Source organism: Gopherus flavomarginatus, chromosome 4 (genome assembly GCF_025201925.1).
Source record: "Gopherus flavomarginatus isolate rGopFla2 chromosome 4, rGopFla2.mat.asm, whole genome shotgun sequence".
Taxonomy (NCBI): domain Eukaryota; kingdom Metazoa; phylum Chordata; order Testudines; family Testudinidae; genus Gopherus; species Gopherus flavomarginatus.
Window position 1 is genome coordinate 161,705,893 of NC_066620.1, and position 19,199 is coordinate 161,725,091.

Consider the following 19,199-nt stretch of genomic DNA (forward strand, 5'->3'; position numbering starts at 1 on the left):
CACACTGATGAAGCACAGTTTCTTTTGCCAAATGAGGAGCAACACGAATGGCTGAAAAAGGGTTCCCCTCAAGTTCTCCTCAGTGGAAGGATAGTAGCTGTAGTATTGTTCTTTTGAGAGATGGACTCTTATTTCTCTCAGAGATGACAGTCAGAGAGGACTCCCCCACAAAAACCAATCTACTGTGCTTGATCCTATACAGGTTTTTGTATCCCAATGGATTGCCTGAAGAATATTCCTTTCTAACTACATTTCGGATGACTGGAAGCACACTTCAGAAAAGCTGGAGTATTTGGCAGGTCCAGGATTCGTCAGGAAAAGAACAAGTTGGAGTGAAGCTTAATAGTCAAACAAAGGCTCTTGAGTTTTCTTATAAAGGGCTGGATGGAAGTCTCCAGACTGCAACCTTTTCACATTTGCCTTTTTTATTTGATTCCCAATGGCACAAGGTTATGGTCAGCGTGGAAAAGAGCAATGTCACTCTTTTTATTGACTGCATAATGATAGAATCCTTACAGATAAAGCCCAGGGGCAAAATCAGCCTGGATGGCTTTGCTCTGCTGGGAAAACTTACAAATAATCCTCAAATTTCAATTCCGGTAAGTTTCAAAGTCTTATATCATAGAAAAAGTGCTAGAAAATCTTCTCTCTTGTAACATTTTTTCTGGTGAACATATCTTCAAATATCTTGTGACCAACTAAGGGGTTTTAAAAAGTACAGACCAGTTTAGGGTTAAAATTAAGTTTTAGCTCTTTATTCCAATAAAATTGAATCAAGTCAGGCTTATAATGCAGCAAATTATCTTAAGATATTTTTGTTGTCAACCATATTATTTTTGTGAGAAGACTAAATCAAAACCAAGGCATAAGTTTGAAAGGATGCAGTGCTTGGCACAAGACAGCCCTTGAAAACTAGCAATAAGGTGCACATTTTTAACAGAGAGGGTAATTAACCATAGGAACAAAATTACCAAGATGAGAGGTGGATTCACCATCACATGACATATTTAAATCAAGTCTGGATGTCTTTCTAAAAATAAGGTCTAGTTCAATTTGAATTTATGGCTGATACAGAAAGTACTGGGTGAAATTCTATGGCCTCTGTTATGCAGGAGATCAGATTAGATCATAATAGTCCTGTCTGACCTTAAAAGCTATGAAAACAACATGCCCTGAATATATGTCACAGATAATACCCAATTTGATGGACTATTAACCCTAAAAGTTTCATTTATCTTGTACTAGTATATGTTTTGTTTCTCCTTGCCTTTTTTGCATTCTCTTTAAACTGAATAAAGAAATCAATTGTTGGGAATGGGGCGGAGGGGAGGAGGGGATGGGGGTGTGAAGTTCTACGCATTTCACTCAAACTGACTATGCTATATACTATATAAATACCTCAACATTCTTTGTTATGTAGGGGGTCCAAGCACATTTAAATGTGTTGTTGGAATATATTACTTAGAGTAGTATAATTTTTAAAAGAAATTAAATTGAGTTTCCTAGTCTCCTTTTCCAATATTTATCGTACAGAATAGCTTGGCTTTTTATTGGTGTACTATAAAAATATGTTATTTTAAGATAAATTCTTTATCGTTTATTGTCACTATGATTGCTAAGGAGAGTTGGAGGTATAGCTCTTTTAGAAAATTATGCTGGCCTTTGAGCCTTTACAAGGATTTATGCTCAAGATTTCTGGTATGTTTTTCAGAGGCTAAAAGTTCATGTGGCTTTACATTGTATGCTATCATTCTTTTTTATCTGAGGATAAACCAAATAATCCATTATAGAAACTAAATAATACAGAGTACATTATAGTTTGAAAATGGAAAAAAGACCCTCTTGAAAATAGGCCTTGCCAATTGTTTGTGATAAAACCCCCACCCATTAGCCCCTTACTGTTCAAATTCTAAATGCGCCGTCTAGATTCTCAGATGAGGTAAAACTGGTGAAGCTCCATTGACTTCAGTGGTATTACTGCAGTTTATACCAACTGAGGATCTGGACCCAAAGGATCTCAAAGGTATTTAGTCATCTAACTCCTGTGGATTTCCCCAGTCTCCTAGTTATAATTATAGGTCAGTTATATAAATCAGTGTTTTATCATAGGTTAGCTACAAACTTATTCCTGTTACTGAAAACAAGAAAGGAATAAACGTCAATAAAATAGTGATTAATTGACTGTTGATACAAAGTGTTGAGCTCCCATAGCTCCCACTGGTTTTAGGGAATTGAGGATGTACAGCACCTCACTGTAGGCACTTGCATTTTGCTGGCGCTGACCCTCAAGCTGCAATCATAGAATCATAGGAGATTAATATTGTAAGAGACCTCAAGAGGTCATCCAGTCCAACCCCCTGCTCAGAGCAAGAGCAGCATCAACTAAATCTTCCCAGCCAGGGCTTTGTCAAGCCAGGCCTTAAAAACCAAGGATGGAGATTCACCAACTCCCTAGGTAACCCATTCCAGTGCTTCGCCACCCTCCTAGTGAAATAGTGTTTCCTAATATTCAACCTAGATCTCCCCCACTGCAACTTGAGACCATTACTCCTTGTTCTGTCATCTGCCACCACTAAGAACAGCCTAGCTCCATCCTTTTTGGAACCCCACTTCAAGTAGTTGAAGGCTGCTATCAAATCCCCCTTCACTTTTCTCTTCTGCAAACTACATAACCCCAGTTCCCTCAGCCTCTCCTCATAAGTCATGATAAATCCCCTAATAATATTCGTTACCCTCCATTGGACTCTCTCCAATTTGTACACATCCCTTCTGTAGTGGGCAGGACACCAAAACTGGACATATTCCTACTTAATTTATATGTTTAAATAGGTTAACCAGTCTGAACCAATTAAATGGCATGTAACATCTAAAAGGCAGCTCTTATCAACATGTAGTGCACAGAAGTAGATTTGTTCCGTAGCGCAGATTAGGAGAATTGCTTAAATGTAGTGTGCTATAACCAATGGATGTTGCCTACATTTTTTTCTGCTCATGTTTACGCTGTGTATTTGAAGTTCAAAAGGTGGAACTCCTGGTACAAATGGTCAGTTAACACAAGAAATTGATGTACTGAAGTAGGGCCTTGGAGAAGCAGAATCAGATTGAAAGAATATAGGTGGGGAATCCTGCAATGAAAAAGAGACATAAAGGAAGTGAAACTTAAAAAAAAAAAGAACAAAAAAGAGAAAGAAACTGTACCAGATGGGTTCAGAATATACGTAGAGTATTCTTAGTTTATTTCAGTATAAATTTAATAAAGAGCAGATAACATGCTACCTGTCAGATACAGAGATGTGGGCAGTCAGGGCTAGTGTTTAGAGCAGGAGTTGGTAACTGGAAGTAGGAGCTCAGGGTCAGAGCCAAAGGTCAGATGTTAGAGCTGGAAATCAGGAATTGGAGCCTAGAATTAGAACCAAAGTCCAAGGCCAGAGCTGAAGTCAAGAATGAGGGTCAGAAGCTGGTTCCCTGAGAGTGAGGAAGGGCTGGGAACAACTATGGGTTTTAAACAGCCAGCACCCTACTGCTGTTCTTAAGATCAGGCCTGCTGATCCCCTCTACCAGTCAGGCAGTCTGACCAATCAGGTGATTCTGCTGCAAGCCAACTCTGATTCAGCTGAGTCCTCTGGTGCTCACTAGGCAAGTAGAACTAGTGGTCCCAAGCTCAGCTATAAGCTCTCGTAAGCCAATATGAACACAACAAATTAGTAATCTTACAAGACCCACCTGTGTTACCTGCCCTTCCTACCATGGGATCCTCTTCAGTTTTTGTATATACTGTAGTTGCATATAGACCCCTCCATCTGCATTTTCTGAGAGCATGAATTTGGGAGTATGAGCATTTCTCCCATTGTCACTATTTTAGCAAAGATTTTCTCCAGTCTTCTTGAGAAAGGGGCTCAGTTAAAGAGCATCTTGCTTCCACTTTTCCTCTAGGATATTATGAATTCTCAGGTCTTAAAACTCAGCATGTCCAAAGGAAGGAGCATATGAGCTGGTACCTTTATCAGTGTTTCTAACACTTTTAAGGTATATTTACAGGACAATCCTATAGGCTAAACTTCACAGAAAGAACTGGAACTTAATGCAGAATAATATTTCTCTTGTGTGGATGCAGTGAATATAGTGTAAAAGAAATTGGAACACAGAACATACCTACAATCCTAGTTCCACTTAAGCCAATGGGAGCTTTGCCATTGATTTAAGTGGGGCCAAGATTTTACCCCTAATGTTGAAAGAATGCTTATATATGCTTAATACAGCAAATACTTTTCTGAAGAACAGTCGAATAGTGTATAAAGTTAACCCTTCTAATATATAAATCCCCTTCTACATGTAAAGACACTGTTTACAAGAGTTCGGTTCAATATAAATTCCAATTACTAAAGTTGCCATTGATTGTACTGGGAGCCCCAGGCATATATGAGTGATAATCTGGTTTTAACTTCACTCAGTGATTATTCTAACTGAGGCTCCTCATGTTTCTGAATAGTCTCAATTTATTTTGCTCATTTGTGCTGGTGATTTCCATTTTTCACCTGCTATTTAGCATGTATTTTCCTCCCAAACACTCCCTTCTCCCACATTCCGAATATCCTGTTGCATACTGAAACACCCCAATACAAAACACTGATTTTCTGTAAACTACATGGAAGAAGATTGTATTGCAGGATTATACAGTGTAACTCTGAAATTTGACCCTACATAACCCACATTAAAAATACCACTGTTTAGGCTGTGTATCAAAGAATTAATGGAAGGACCTAGGGGGTTGATTAACTGCTCTTTTACAGTGGTGTAAAATCAGTGATTTAAGTGAAAGGAGCATCAATAAAGATCAAAAGGATCTCAATACAGATCTGATTAATTGTATTTTTATAGCTGTTTTACCTTTTGAATCACCCACTAGATGGCAATAAATCCAGTGAGGCACACACAAGTCAATTCACTGAACAGGTAGTTCAACAGATTATAGAAAATGTTTTAGATTTATTCTAAATGCAGTGGAACACATTTTCTTAAAGCATGTTAGACAGCTAAATGTTTCAGTGAGAGTTGGCTCTTGTGCTATTGTATATCAAATACTACCTTGGAATCTCAGGCCTCATTTAGATCCCACTTATGCTTAATCTACCTCAGTTCTTGCACAGCACAGATAAAACAGTAGCATTTTTGGCTCTATTGTTAATGTTTTGCAAGCCTGCTGGCATTTTACAGGCATTTCCAGATACCTTAGGGATGAGATCATGTACAGAAAAATAGAACTAGCCCAAATAATATATATTTGTTATTTAAATATATAATAAATTAACCTCCCTAACAATATTGGAAAATGGATGTTAATCTAGTAACCATTTAATTCCTATAAAACGCTAAATTATTGCATTTATAAGACACCAATCACTATAGTATCTAGGCATTGTAAAATGGTGTGCTTTGTGTATGGTTACATAATAATTCTGAAATGAATGGGTTGTAGCAGACCCTGGGCATGATGAAGTAATCAGCTGACATTAGGGCCCAGTTAAATGATTTCCATCACATAACCATAATTCTATAATGCAGGTATATGAAATTAGATATTCTAAATCAACCATAGTAAAGATGAGAATGACAAGATTTGTTCTGTGTGTGTGTGTATGTGTAAAACATAGTGGTAAAATATGTAAAACATAATGGTAAAAATCACATGTCATATACTGCATTTGCTTTAAGTATAATATTTGATAGATAGAATGATTCAGAAAATAATCTTTAGTTAACCATAATTAACTTTGTGTTCAACTTTATGCAACTTACTTTTTTCTCAGGTGTATAATCCCCTGGACATTAATGGGGCTGCATGCATGAATCATTTCTATTTACATGAGTAAAGCTTGCAGGATTGACCTCTTATTTTAAAATGCACCTGTCCCAATGTCTCTTTCACATATGACTCCGTTATCCACTGCTAAAAAACACAAGAAAATAGTGAAATGAGAAAAGCTATTTTAATAGGCTTAGTTTATATTAGTTCTAAAATCTCCATGTTCTTTTCTGAGCATCTCAATTCTGCATTTCTCCCCTAATAACTCTTTGTGCTGATGTGTATGGGAAGAAAGTATGACAAAGTATCCTCATATGTGTGCAAAGCACCCTCAAAATATTTTTCCGATGTAAGAAAAACAGTGTCATCCTTCATTACCTGTTCAAGAGAATATAATCCATGGTCAGTTTGTTTATGACAGTTTGGTTATGTGGGAAGAAATCTATAAAGCAAGGCTAGGCTGCAGATGCTCTTTTTAAAAACTGTCACTCTCTTTTCTTTAATTGGCTCCAAGCCAGCTGTAGCTTTGAACAATTCACTCATAGTTAAACTTTTTATTTTCATTTTAAAAATAGCTTTCATCTAAGCCTAGTTATACATTACATCCAAAACCAACCAACCAAACAAAAAACATTAAGGTTGCAAAGTCAAGTATTCAAAAGTTAGGAAATGCCAGAATTAAGGATGCCAGTACAACCTTAATTTGTATCCCCCTCTTCCTTTGCCTTTGGAAGTCTGTATTATGATATAGTCTTGAATTATACAGTCATTTTTTTCCCACAGGCCCCCTTCTCATTCAGTGAATGATAGTTATTCAGTGTTTTTGTTTAATGGGGCATTTCTATGGTGCTGTCACCATATTATCTGAGCTCTTCACAAAAATGAATGAATGCATCTTCACTATATCCCTGTGAGATTAGCTGGGGAACTGAGACACAGAGCGATTAAGGTCAAAATTGTCAAGTATTCACCAAATTTGGATGTACAATTTGAGATACTGAGGGCCTGATTATTTTGTGTTTAGCATTATTTAGCACTTTATATGTCAAACCACAGCTCCCATTGACTTCAGTTGGAGCTGTAAATGCCCAACATTTCTGTACATCTGTCCCCCATGCTGGGCACCCAGAAAATGAGGAACATACAGTTAGTGGCCAAATGTGAAAATTATGGTTTAGGTGACATGCCCAGCATTGCATAACATCTCTGTGGCAGAGGCAGGGGTAGAATCCAGTTCTCCAGAGTAACATTCAACTGCCTTTAGTTTAAAAATCCATGCTTTTGTCTCCTAAAATCCCATGCCTCATTCACTACACGCTTTCCAATTTATGCAATAAATGAAGCAGGAGTTCTACATACAACAGTCTCCTTCAGTACACAACCATGAATCATTCCAAAAGCCTTTCCATTTTGTGCACTGAATGAGGCAGGAATCCTGTGGAAAAAAATAGCATGTGATCATGTAATTGAAGACTGTAGTATCATGCATACATATGAGGACCCAACTGAAGCTTGTACATGGCAACCCTTAATTCTGGCATTCACTAACTTTTCAGTGTTTAACTTTGCAGCTCTAACATTCATTTAATGCAGTTTTTTAATGAATATTTTTTAAAAATTGTAAAACAAAACAAACAAAACCAGATAACCAGACTAAAACAGAAATTCCAACACTCAGAATCATAACTGACCCCCAACTTGGGTCATCAGCAGGGTCCAGACTTTTAGAACCATAGCACAGATTTCTACCACTTGATCTAATACACTAAATGGTGGCAGTGGTAGACAGTCATCTTCTATGTGGACCATCCATTAGAGGGGGCCAAGAAACATGCTTTGCCAGCAGATTTCACAGCAGGGGAATACAGAGACTCAGGACTTCCGAATTCAGTTCCAGGTTCTAGAGAGGAGTGTCCTCTAGTGGTTATAGTATCTTCTTCCTCATCTATGCCAGCCTGTCTGTGTTCCCTTTTCCTTCTATTCAGCCACCTGCCCACTGATTCCTGCCCCTTTCCCCTCTGTTTTTATCCAACCAGGTGCTCAATCCCTCATCTCCTGCTCATCTCCTCCTCTGCTTCTATCTAACCCTGCCTTCCAAATCTTCTCAGCTCTGGTTCCACATGTTCCTATCCAACCCCCACACTACAGCTTCTGACTCTCTCCTCCCTGCATCTATACACCTGCTACACACCCCAGCTCCTGACACACTCCCTTCTGTTGCTATCAAAATTTATGCTCAAATAATTACAGTTTGACGAAACAATAAACAATTGAAAACAGGATCTTATAATGGAAAATGTCAGGCAGCACTGCTAGATACATCTATGATATCAAAGAAAGAAACTCTTTGGAATATCAAGGTTGGTTAATCTTTTGATGCCTACAGTCGAGATTTCTCTTTATCAGTTTGGGATACATTGAAACCACAGTCATAAGGTGTAAATATGAATTTTGAATGTCTTATTCTTATTATTTTGTGTTATAGCCTTACCAATGCTTAACGATAATTTACATCATGCAATTATGTATATATGCAATTGGCTCTGGTTAAAGCAAGCAGGGAGGTTTCAAAATGATTGTTGGAGAAGTGAAGTAAATAAGTAACTCACAAATAGGAAAGGAGAGTAAATATAGAGAACAATAAAGATTTGATTGCAAGAATATTTGTAAAGGCAGAATCAAAGTTTGACATCTGTAGTATGCAAGGTCTTGGAAAAAAATTTGAAGGAAAAAGTAGTCAAGGACATTGAGGTCAATGGTAATTGGGACAAAATACAACATGGTTTTACAAAAGGTAGATCGTGTCAAACCAACCTGATCTTCTCCTTTGAGAAGGTAACAGATTTTTTTAGACAAAGGAAATGCAGTGGATCTAATTTACCTCAATTTCAGTACGGTATTTGATACGGTTCCACATGGGGTATTATTAGCTAAATTGGAAAAGATGGGGATCACTATGAAAATTGAAAGGTGGATAAGGAACTGGTTAAAGAGACTACAACGGGTCATACTGAAAGGTGATTTGTCAGGCTGGAGGGAGGTTACTAGTGGAGTTCCTCAGGGATCGGTTTTGGGGCCAATCTTATTTAATCTTTTTATTACTGACCTTGGCACAAAAAGTGGGAATGTGCTAATAATGTTTGCGGATGACACAAAACTGGGAGGCATTGTCAATACAGAGAAGGACCGGGATATCACACAGGAAGATCTGGATGACCTTGTAAACTGGAGTAATAGTAATAGGATGAAATTTAATAGTGAAAAGTGCAAGGTCATACATTTAGGGATTAATAACAAGAACTATTGTTATAAGCTGGGGAAGCATCATTTGGAAGCAACAGAGGAGAAGGACCTCGGAGTATTGGTTGATCACAGGATGACTATGAGCCATCAATATGATATGGCTGTGAAAAAAGCTAATGCGGTCTTGGGATGCATCAGGCGAGGTATTTCCAGTAAAGAGAAGGAGGTGTTAGTACCGTTATACAAGGCACTGGTGAGACCTCATCTGGAATACTGTGTGCAGTTCTGGTCTCCCATGTTTAAGAAGGATGAATTCAAACTGGAACAGGTACAGAGAAGGGGTACTAGGATGATCCAAGGAATGGAAAACCTGTCATATGAAAGGAGACTCAAAGAGCTTGGCTTGTTTGGCCTAACCAAAAGAAGACTGAGGGGAGATATGATTGCTCTTTATAAATATACCAGAGGAATAAATACCAGGGAGGGAGAGGAATTATTTAAGCTCAGTACCAATGTGGACACAAGAACAAATGGATATAAACTGGCTATCAGGAAGTTTAGACTTGAAATTAGACAAAGGTTTCTAACCATCAGAGGAGTGAAGTTCTGGAACAGCCTTCCAGGGGAGTAGTGGGGGCAAAAGACATATCTGGCTTCAAGACTAAGCTTGATAAGTTTATGGAGGGGATGGTATAATGGGATAGCCTAATTTGGGCAATTAATTCGTCTTTGACAACTAGCAGTAAATATGGCCAAATGGCTTGTGATGGGATGTTTGATGGGGTGTGATCTGAGTTACTACAGAGAATTCTTTCCTGGGTGTCTGGCTGGTGAGTCTTGCCCACATGCTCAGGATTTAGCTGATTGCCATATTTAGGGTCAGGAAGGAATTTTCCTCCAGGGCAGATTGGCAGAAGCCCTGGGAGTTTTTCGCCCTCCTCTGCAGTGTGAGGCACGGGTCACTTGCTGGAAGGTTCTCTGCACCCTGAAGTCTTTAAAACATGATTTGAGGACTTCAATGGCTCAGACACAGGTTTGATACAGGAGTGGGTTGGTGAGCTTCTGTGGCCTGCGTTGTGCAGGAGGTCAGACTAGATGATCATAATGGTCCCTTCTGACCTTAAAGTCTGTGATTGTATGATTCTAAGAATTCTAGCAATTTTATGGAGGTGGCAATTGGCAAACTTAAGGACATATATGTGGTTGTAAAGGACTTCAATCTCTGAAGCATTAAGGAGGTACACTTTATGCAGTAATGTGGAAATGAGGAAGTCAACATAAGGAGCCAGATGGGAATGGAGGGATCTAAGAATGAGTCAAGGGGGATGTAAGCTGAGTTCTAGCTGCATAGAAATCATGACCATGATTGAAGAGGACTATGAGATTTCCCAAAGAGAGCAGAGAAGATGACCAAGAAGCATTGAGGCATTGAACAGTGGAAGGGTTGAAGGGAAGATATGTGACATCAATCAGCAATAAGAAAGAATCAGGGAAACAGGAGCCTAACCAGGAAATGAAAGTCCTAAAGACTCATACTTCTTCCTTGAGTTCTCAGGAAGGCTAGATCTCGACCTTTTCCATATTACGAGTATATTTTACAACAGAGAAAAGTGTCATGCTCCTTCCTTCCCATTCCATCTGGTCATAAAGAAGGGAATGTTGTGACCCCCCTTTACCTATTTTGCAGCCTGAAAAAATATGGAATAGACCATTCATTAGCTTCATGACCACAAAAATCATGTAGAATGAGATAGGGAAATGATCTAAGATCTCACAAAAAGAAATATTATGCATGTGTATTAATATAATTTACATGGATGTACCTGTATTTAATGTACCATATGGTACATTACATACCAGAGGACATACCTCTGAAGCTATTTATTGCATCTATTCACCCAGTCATTTCCAGCAGAGGGTATGTAAAGCACACTTTCCTCATCTATGCAGACACATAAAGGATCAGTTGTTAGTTTTTAGAGGCAAAGAAGTGATTTTATTTCTGGGTCATTTTACAGAGCCAATGTGAAAATATTGAAGAAGATGTGAAATCTCACAAAGGTATATCAGCCCGCCCCAGAATGTTTCTAGTGTATATATGATTCAGGTCTCTAGAATTCCTCCTACTTCGATCTTCGACTCCTGCATTCATTGTCAGACCTGTCATTCTTTATCCACATAGCTTTCTAGTCCCAGAAAATCATTTTGTGAATGTGTGTTCATTAATAAAACAACTTCCACAACATAATATAAATATGAAAGAACACCTGTTCTTGGACATGACCAACTGTAGACTTCCTTCTCCCTTAATTCGTACAACAGGTTTTATGCCCCTTTTGAAATACACAAACAGATGCTAGAGCAAGGGAAGAGCTGAAGATAACTAGCTGGTCTGTTCTAAAGAAGTAAGCTCCAGCACCTGATACTATTCAGTTGTTGAGCACCTGCTGTTTATGCTTAATGTTCCAGGAACTATAAGTGTTATATGTGTTATATATCCCTTTGACTGTAATCATATCTCTTGTTTTCTACTACACAACTTTTAAAACCCAGAGATGGCTGATCAGAGTGGTCTTATTATTCAAACCTGGCAAGCATGAACATCTGAAATAAATTAATCATTTTATCCCCTTCACTAGTTTGAAATCCAGTGGATGCTGATTCACTGCGACCCTCTGAGACCACAACGAGAAAGTTGCAGTGAACTTCCAGCCAGGAGACAGGTAAGGGGCTTCCTTGGCCTTACGTTCCTAATATTCATACTATCATTGGGTCTACATTTTTAACCTTTTCCTCTGGGTCGCTGGCAGTTATCAGTCTCCTCATTTTTCTTCTGCTTAGAGATGTCTATATTTAACATATGAGTCTGGGATTTGGTGCCTTTCAAAACAGTCTTATGGTTTTAACTCTTCTCTTGCTTTCTTACTTTTTTCTTATCAAACTACCTAAGGCAGAGATATTTAAAATGTGTGCCTCTGTAGGGCGTGGGGCTCTTTGCAAGCACCATGGCCTAGCTTTGCTTTTCTCTCTTGATTAGTCATGCAGAAAGTTAAAGGATTGCTGCTGAGGACCATGGTCAGAGCAGCAGCAGCAGGGCAAAGGGTTAAAGGAGCTGATGTCATTCAATCCCCTCCTTCCTAGCATTCAGATTTCCTCCAATCCTCATTACCCTCCTCTAAGGCCATTAATAAACAGAAGAAACAGATGCCTGTAGCAGGGCTTTCCTTTCTGCTGCTGGTAGTGGAGTCACTTGGGGGGAATTGTATGTCTTGCGGGTCCTAAAATCCATCAAGAGCAACAGAGTGGAAAACATTGCTGGCCAGCAGAGAAGTGACCATGGCTAGCACTGCTCGGGGCAGGGGATCGTTACCTTTAGGGGTTTTTCTACAAATTATGTGCCTTTGCCTGGCTCAAGTAAGTTGTACCTGACTTTTATTATAAATTTCTTATTCATTGCAGATAAGCCAGACTGCCATGGAGGTAGGTTTTAAGGAAAGGAAGCCTGCTCAGTGCAAAGAGAAAGGGTCTATACAAAGTCCCTGGGAAGCAGAGGACAATCTCCTGTCCTTTTGTCTGGGATCTAATGCCTTTCAAAATCCAACAGTCTCATGGCTGGGTTGTCTTATCCCAGCAGTGGTGGCTATAATTGTATTTTTTTAAAACTGAAATCACATTAGCATTTTTAAAGTGGAAAAAATAAGTTAAGCAAAGAGATGTAGATGCAATGGTTGCAATTGCTTTGAACAGAACCTTTCTATGCAATGTGCCAATGAGCAGTGATATGGCACAGTTTAAACTGCAAGTGAGAATATCATCAGTTTAATAAGAACTTGAGAGGCTGCTCTAAGAAGAAATATTCCTAAAATGCCAGTAACATTGGAAAAAGAGCAGGAAGGACAGAACTATAGCTAGGACTGCCTGAATGGGACCGGAGATTTCAGACTCTGGCAGCTCCCTCCAGACTGAGTGCATCACCTCCTCCTGTAAGGGCTTGAGGTTTCACTCACAAAGCCCCGATTGTGAGGTTTGCTTTGCCTGGCAGTTGGAGTTTAGTAATAAAGAAAACAGTCTAGTATATTATAAAACTCGAAGGTTACAAACATTCTTTCAAAGAACATGTTTCTTTGGGTTCAAACATATGCAGTGCCTGCAAACACCTCTCTCAGGAGCCCAGGCTGTGGAGACGGCTAATTATAACCAGGACTGTAGATTTTAATGTACTTGTGAGGACAGGTAACAGGAATTTTTTTACAAGGATAGTGAATATATTCAGAGCAGAGAAGGGCTGTATTTTTAAACTTTTCTTCCTAACACAAACTCTTAAGAAGAGTCTCTTCTGTTTAGGCTGAATAAGCTTGTTAGAATAGGTGTGGAGAATTTCAAAGTGTTATTCACAAAGAACATTATTATTTTTCCTTCACTGTTTTTATATTGATTTTTCAAGGACCGGGCTACTGAATTTCTGATGCAAATATTACGCCCAAATCTTTTGCTCTGCAAAGCTCAGATTGTACTGTACATACACAGTGACATATACACTGGCATGCCTGTTTTGTGCAGTGAGTGAACGACAATAGATGAGGACAGGGGGAGTTTTTGACAATTTGTAATCCTGGTTCAGATTACAATGGACATTTTGGCAGTCACTAAACAAGGAGGAATGCAGTTCAGTGGGTCAAAATGACAATTACTTTAATGATCAGGTCCACAAGACCAACTGTATGGTCAGCTAAGGGCCCTGGTGACTGAGGAGCCCACTTAGAAGCCTTTGAAAGTTCTGTCCCTATGGACTGATCTCCCCATTCCTGTGCCCTTACCCCCAAGGTGCTGCTGGTTTTCTGGGATCTGCCCACTGTCTAACTGCAATTTGTTTTATTCCTTGTCAGAGAGGCCCCCCAGGTCCACCAGGCCCCCCAGGTCCACCAGGGCCACCAGGAGTTCCTGGCATCGATGGCATTGATGTAAGTGTCTTCCATGCATGAGTCAGCACAGCTGGCAGCTAGGAATGCATCCTGCACACTCCGAATTATTCTTACTACATTAGTATTTAGCCCTTGGGATTCTTTGAATTTGGAAGCACTCTCTAGTGGCCTTAATAACCTTCATAGGAATTATTGTTCAGCATCAGCTGAAAGAGTAATGGGTGTGTGAGGTGGTGGTTGCGTGGGAAGGCAGTCTGTAAAAAGGATTACATGGGATTATTTATTACAGTATGTGATAGGAATCATATGCAATTATTCTTGATAATCTGTAAAGAACTATATAGGATTATTCTTGATAGCATACAGTAGGTCTATAGAATTATTCCACATAATAGAAACTAATGGGATTACACAATAGAAATGAATTAGGGATCATTCCTGATCCTCTGTTTAACATTTGGCACATGGATTTATTAGTGTCACCTCAGGACTCTACAGGTTGCTGACTGAACTGTTTCTCTTTTACATCCCATTAGGGAGACAGAGGTCCCAATGGCCCCCCAGGCCCTCCAGTAAGTAATTTACATTGCTTTGCATTCAGTTTTTGTGTCAGAGTGTCTCAGCTCTGCTTGCTTCTCACTCTAAAATATGTTATTTCTTTGTCCATTTCAATCCTGAAGGGTCCGGATGGTGAGCCAGGCAAACCAGGTGCCTCCGGGACGCCAGGAGAGCCAGGAGCTGATGTGAGTAGACTTTGCCTTCTTTTTTTGAAAAATAATTAGTTCTAGACTATTTCTGTGGGGAGGCGACCTGCTTCTAAGGTCCCTGGTTTAATCACAACCCAGATGGCCAGCTGTGCATGAGTGAAGGAACTGGCTGCCATTTGAAAGGCTCTCTCTTACACACAGGGCTGGGCTGGGAGGTGGTTAGAGAGACTAGGCACAGGGTCTGAAGGACTGAGGTCCCCAAGGAGCACTGAGGATTCCAGCCTTTCCTTGGGTGATAACAGAGCAAGGATTGTTTGGAGTTACAGAGAAACAGCTCTCTCTCCCCTTCCTCTGGAGAGGGGCAAGAGCTATGACAAGAAGGGAGAGTCAGTCAAAGGAGGGGGATGCGATTGGGAGAGAGGTACTTGGTGAAAGTCCCCTGTGTAGGTGCCCATACTGTTCATCTACGGACAGCCTGAACAGAACCAGCTGCCGCAAGGGAAAGGGAGAAGGAGTCAAGCTACTGCATATGCTGGGGGACAGGCGGCTGCAGCAGGGAAGGGAGCCCTCTCCCGCCCTATGTCCTATTGTAAACCAGAGCATGCACACTGCCCTCCACATGGAGTCCAGGTTTTGGGAATTAATGGGAGCTAGGGGCATTTGTGGGCAAATGAAAGCCAAGTGAGATGAATGGAGTCTCAGCATCAGGACCTGCCAGGCAGCATCCTTCATTGGCTCCTCTCCTGCCTGCGAGGGTTCTGGGAGCAGCCCGTGGAATCAGCTCCACACTGCTGTGGGATGAGAAAAAGGAGACCAGCAAAGGAAGACTGAGAGACACTTTGAATTGCCCTCTACTGACCAACAGGAAAGGGCAAGACCTGTCTTGAAATAAGCAAGGAATCCACAACTGAGGTAATTTCCTTATATCCAGTTGGTGTAACTGGTCTGCAGGGGGTGTTAGCAGTTTCTGGAATGTTAAGAACTAGCCAAAGATTGATTCACTTTGCCCTGCCTGTGGAAGCATCGCATTCACTTTTCCCATACAACACTATAAGGGCAATCGGGGGCACAACAGAGAAACTTCCTCTCGGGGAACGTTGAGACAGAATGAAGAAAAGGGAGGATATCTGTCTGAGAGAGCCTAACAAGACTAAATGGAAGATTCATACAAGAAACACGCTAGCATGTGAAGGAATACATTTAAAATGTGATCCAATCCTCTGGAAATCAAGGGTTGTTTTGAGTCATTCTTCATGAGACAAGCTGTGGTCTTTTGTTTTTTGTTTTAGAGATCTGGAATTTACTGCTGAAAAGCAAACTTTTATTTTATATGATTATTTTATTTTATATTAGAAGAGCAGTGGATTGTGAACTAAAACAGCAGATAGAAAGCTCATGCACAGATTTAACAATATGTCACATACTCATGAGCTCAGTCAGGAATGGATATTTTTAAATCTTCCAGTCTACAAGATGAACTGGGGAAAAAAAAGTCTGTCACATATTTTTCAATATTTTCTCATTATGAAGCTTTATAATGGCTAGTCAAGTAGTAATCTAATATGAAAACTTTATGCATTAAATAATAACCATGAACCATGGAAACACATAGTTTAAGAAGTAAATAACCAGAGGATTACTGTCTGGTTGTAGTGTTAATCAGAAACACTAGTTTCTCAGTAACTTCAGATAGAATGCTAATGTAGTTTATAATGTGAATGGTCATGCATTTGTTGTAACATATAGTTACAAAATTATTACAAGCTTTTAAATGCCCTATGGAAACAAATGAGGTCCATTTTTTACAATTTAAATGAAGAAAGAGACTGATTGTGCAAGTTTTTTAAATATAGATTTTAGTTATCTTTATAGAATTTTAGAAAACTAAAATATAATATGAAAATACAAATTAATTTAAATACCCAGATGATCGATGGTCTTTAAGAGTGTTGCTTAACACATCCCACTCATTTTATATTATATAAACATTTCCCCCAAATAGAATTTGTATTCCTCAGTAGCAATACATGACCTTGTAAGTGTGAGAAAACTATTGTTATGTCACATTTAGCACATCCAAATTTGAGACAGCTAGCTATGTGGAACTGTGGTAAAGTAATGATTATGCTTTACTGAACTGAAGCTTATGGATGGACTTTAACTGTGATCCCAGGAAAAAGAGAATCCCAGGAGAAACAGTGACTTGAATATATATTATTCTGAAGGAAGGAGGACTTCCTTCCTTCCTTCCTTCCTTCCTTCAGAATAATATATGACTGTTACTGCCCTGGTGACTTTGTTTCTTCATGGGAAACAACACAAGGGTCTAAATAACTAAGATTCAAGGGAATCTTATTTTGATGGAAAGCTAGAACAAATCCATTGAAAAAATATACTGGCACTGAAACACTATCTTATTCATGGATTTGGGGAAACTTCTTATTGTAGTTCTTTGCTTTGATGGAGTTATCATATTGATATTTATGTCTCATGCAAGGATTTGAGCACATTACTGTATAGCTTATATAAAAATAACAGAAAAATAATTTGTAATATTAAGACCTGACTTGGCAATTTTAAGGGGTGGAGAATTATATGGAAGTGCTTAAATTAACTTGAAAATGAAACATGCTGGAAGTTGATTGTTTTTTCTGTAAAAGTCTTCTGCAAAAGGTGAACTAAAAATTCCTATTAAAACCTGTTTAAGATCCAAAATCCATAACAGAATAGGGATTTGATCTTGCCAAAATTCACATTAATTTCAATATTCCAAATTGACTTCACTGGGTTGTTCCTGAGACCCTCTGTGTGCAAACTGAAAAACAATAAGCAAAGACCAAATATAAAACTAAATATTGGAACATCTTTTTCTCCTTTACTTTCCTGCCAAGACTCAATTTCTGGATTCTTTGTTTCCCTTTCAGGACAACTCAGTCACCTAAACCACATGAACTCTGCAGTTAAAACATAAGAACAGCCATACCAATAGTTCATCTGGCCCAGTATACTGTCTTCTGACGGTGGCTGGTGCCAGCTGCTTCAGAAGAAATGAACAGAACAGGGCAATTATCAAGATCCATCCTCTGTCATCCCGTCCAGCTTCTGGCAAATAGAGGCTAGGGACACCCAGTGCACATGATTGCATACCTGACTATTTTGGCTAATAGCCACTGAAGGTTATGAACTTATTTACTTATTTTTTAACCCCAGTTATACTTTTGGCCTTCATAACATCCCTTGGCAACGAGTTCCACAGGTTGACTGTGTGTTGTGTGAAGAACTACTTCCTTATGTATGTTAGAAACCTGCTGCCTGTTAATTTCACTGTGTGACCCCAGGTTCTTGTGTTATATGAAGAGTAAATAACACTTCCTTATTCACTTTCTCCAAAACATTCATGATTTTATAGACCTCTCTCATATCCCCTCTTAGTCATCTTTTTCTAAGATGAACAATCCCAGTCTTTTTATTCTCTCTCCATATGGAAGCTGTTCTGTTTTAGGTGCTTTTGATGCCTTCTTGCTCCTGCACATATGTCAGTCTTATTGAATGAATGAGAAATAGTAAAATGTAAATATGTTTACAGTTGAAAACTACACAAATTGACCTTAACATACACTCATTGTGCACCCATCTGGCATGGAATTAAAAATACCATGTATCTAGGTTTTTCATTTATACTGTCCTTCCTCATCCTTAAATTGCTTGGCCAGTTATGATTTCTTTAATCTTGTTTTTCTCTTACAAATTATTCCACTGCCAATTATAATAAACTGAACAAAAAATACTGCACAGTAATTGTCCATAATGACCATGTAAGATCCAGAGTAAATTAGCAGGAAAAAAAACCTTTTGGGTCACATACTGAATTATTAGAAACTCACCAAAAAGGAAAATATTGGACAAACTTAAAAGCAAGGAATTTTGTTGATAGATTTCTTGAATTATTAAGCCACATAAAATGATTGAGGACAAATTAATCCTTACTGAACTCCCAGTTATAATTGCCTTTTTTTTTTAAAGTTTTAGTCAGAGGTGCAAGTATGGCTTAAGGGCCAAATCGTGAGCCAACCTGTATCAGCCACATGGCCCTTTAATTCAAGGGATAGTCTCAGTGCTGAATCTGTGTGACTACCTCATTTAGCTTGAGGCAACCACATAGTAGTCCCCAGAGGCTGGGTTTATGATTCCACCCATCCTGGATTGCCAGCTTCCTGGTGCCAAACACCAGGAAGCTGGAGGGGATGAAACAGGGGAGGCTTACTTCAATATTTCTGTGTGGTATGGGGGCCAGTTCCTCCTTGGCTGAATGACAGGGACACTGAATGGTTTACTATGGCCTACAGAATGAGGTCGTGGCTAACATGGCCTCAGTAGAGCTGTTAGTCTGGGGACCAAAGAATTCCTGTCCTTTATCATTGCAATCAGAAGTAGAAAGGGAAGAGATCCTTCCTCAGAGTGCTACCACATATGATTGGGCCCTGCTCCCTATCCTTTCTTCCTCAACAGTAACCTTTTCAACTT

At 39.2% G+C, this 19,199-nt stretch overlaps 1 protein-coding gene across 2 annotated transcripts in view; it reads left to right on the top strand.

Annotated features, from left to right (window-relative positions):
- COL9A1 (collagen type IX alpha 1 chain) overlaps nucleotides 1-19,199 on the top strand; it is a 140,419-nt gene that overhangs the window by 47,114 nt on the left and 74,106 nt on the right. For both annotated transcript variants that reach the window (XM_050950725.1, XM_050950724.1), the window contains exons 5-9: nucleotides 203-599; nucleotides 11,686-11,769; nucleotides 13,933-14,007; nucleotides 14,505-14,540; nucleotides 14,649-14,711. In XM_050950725.1, the coding sequence (XP_050806682.1) occupies nucleotides 203-599; nucleotides 11,686-11,769; nucleotides 13,933-14,007; nucleotides 14,505-14,540; nucleotides 14,649-14,711 (655 nt within the window). The remainder of the gene's footprint in view (nucleotides 1-202; nucleotides 600-11,685; nucleotides 11,770-13,932; nucleotides 14,008-14,504; nucleotides 14,541-14,648; nucleotides 14,712-19,199) is intronic.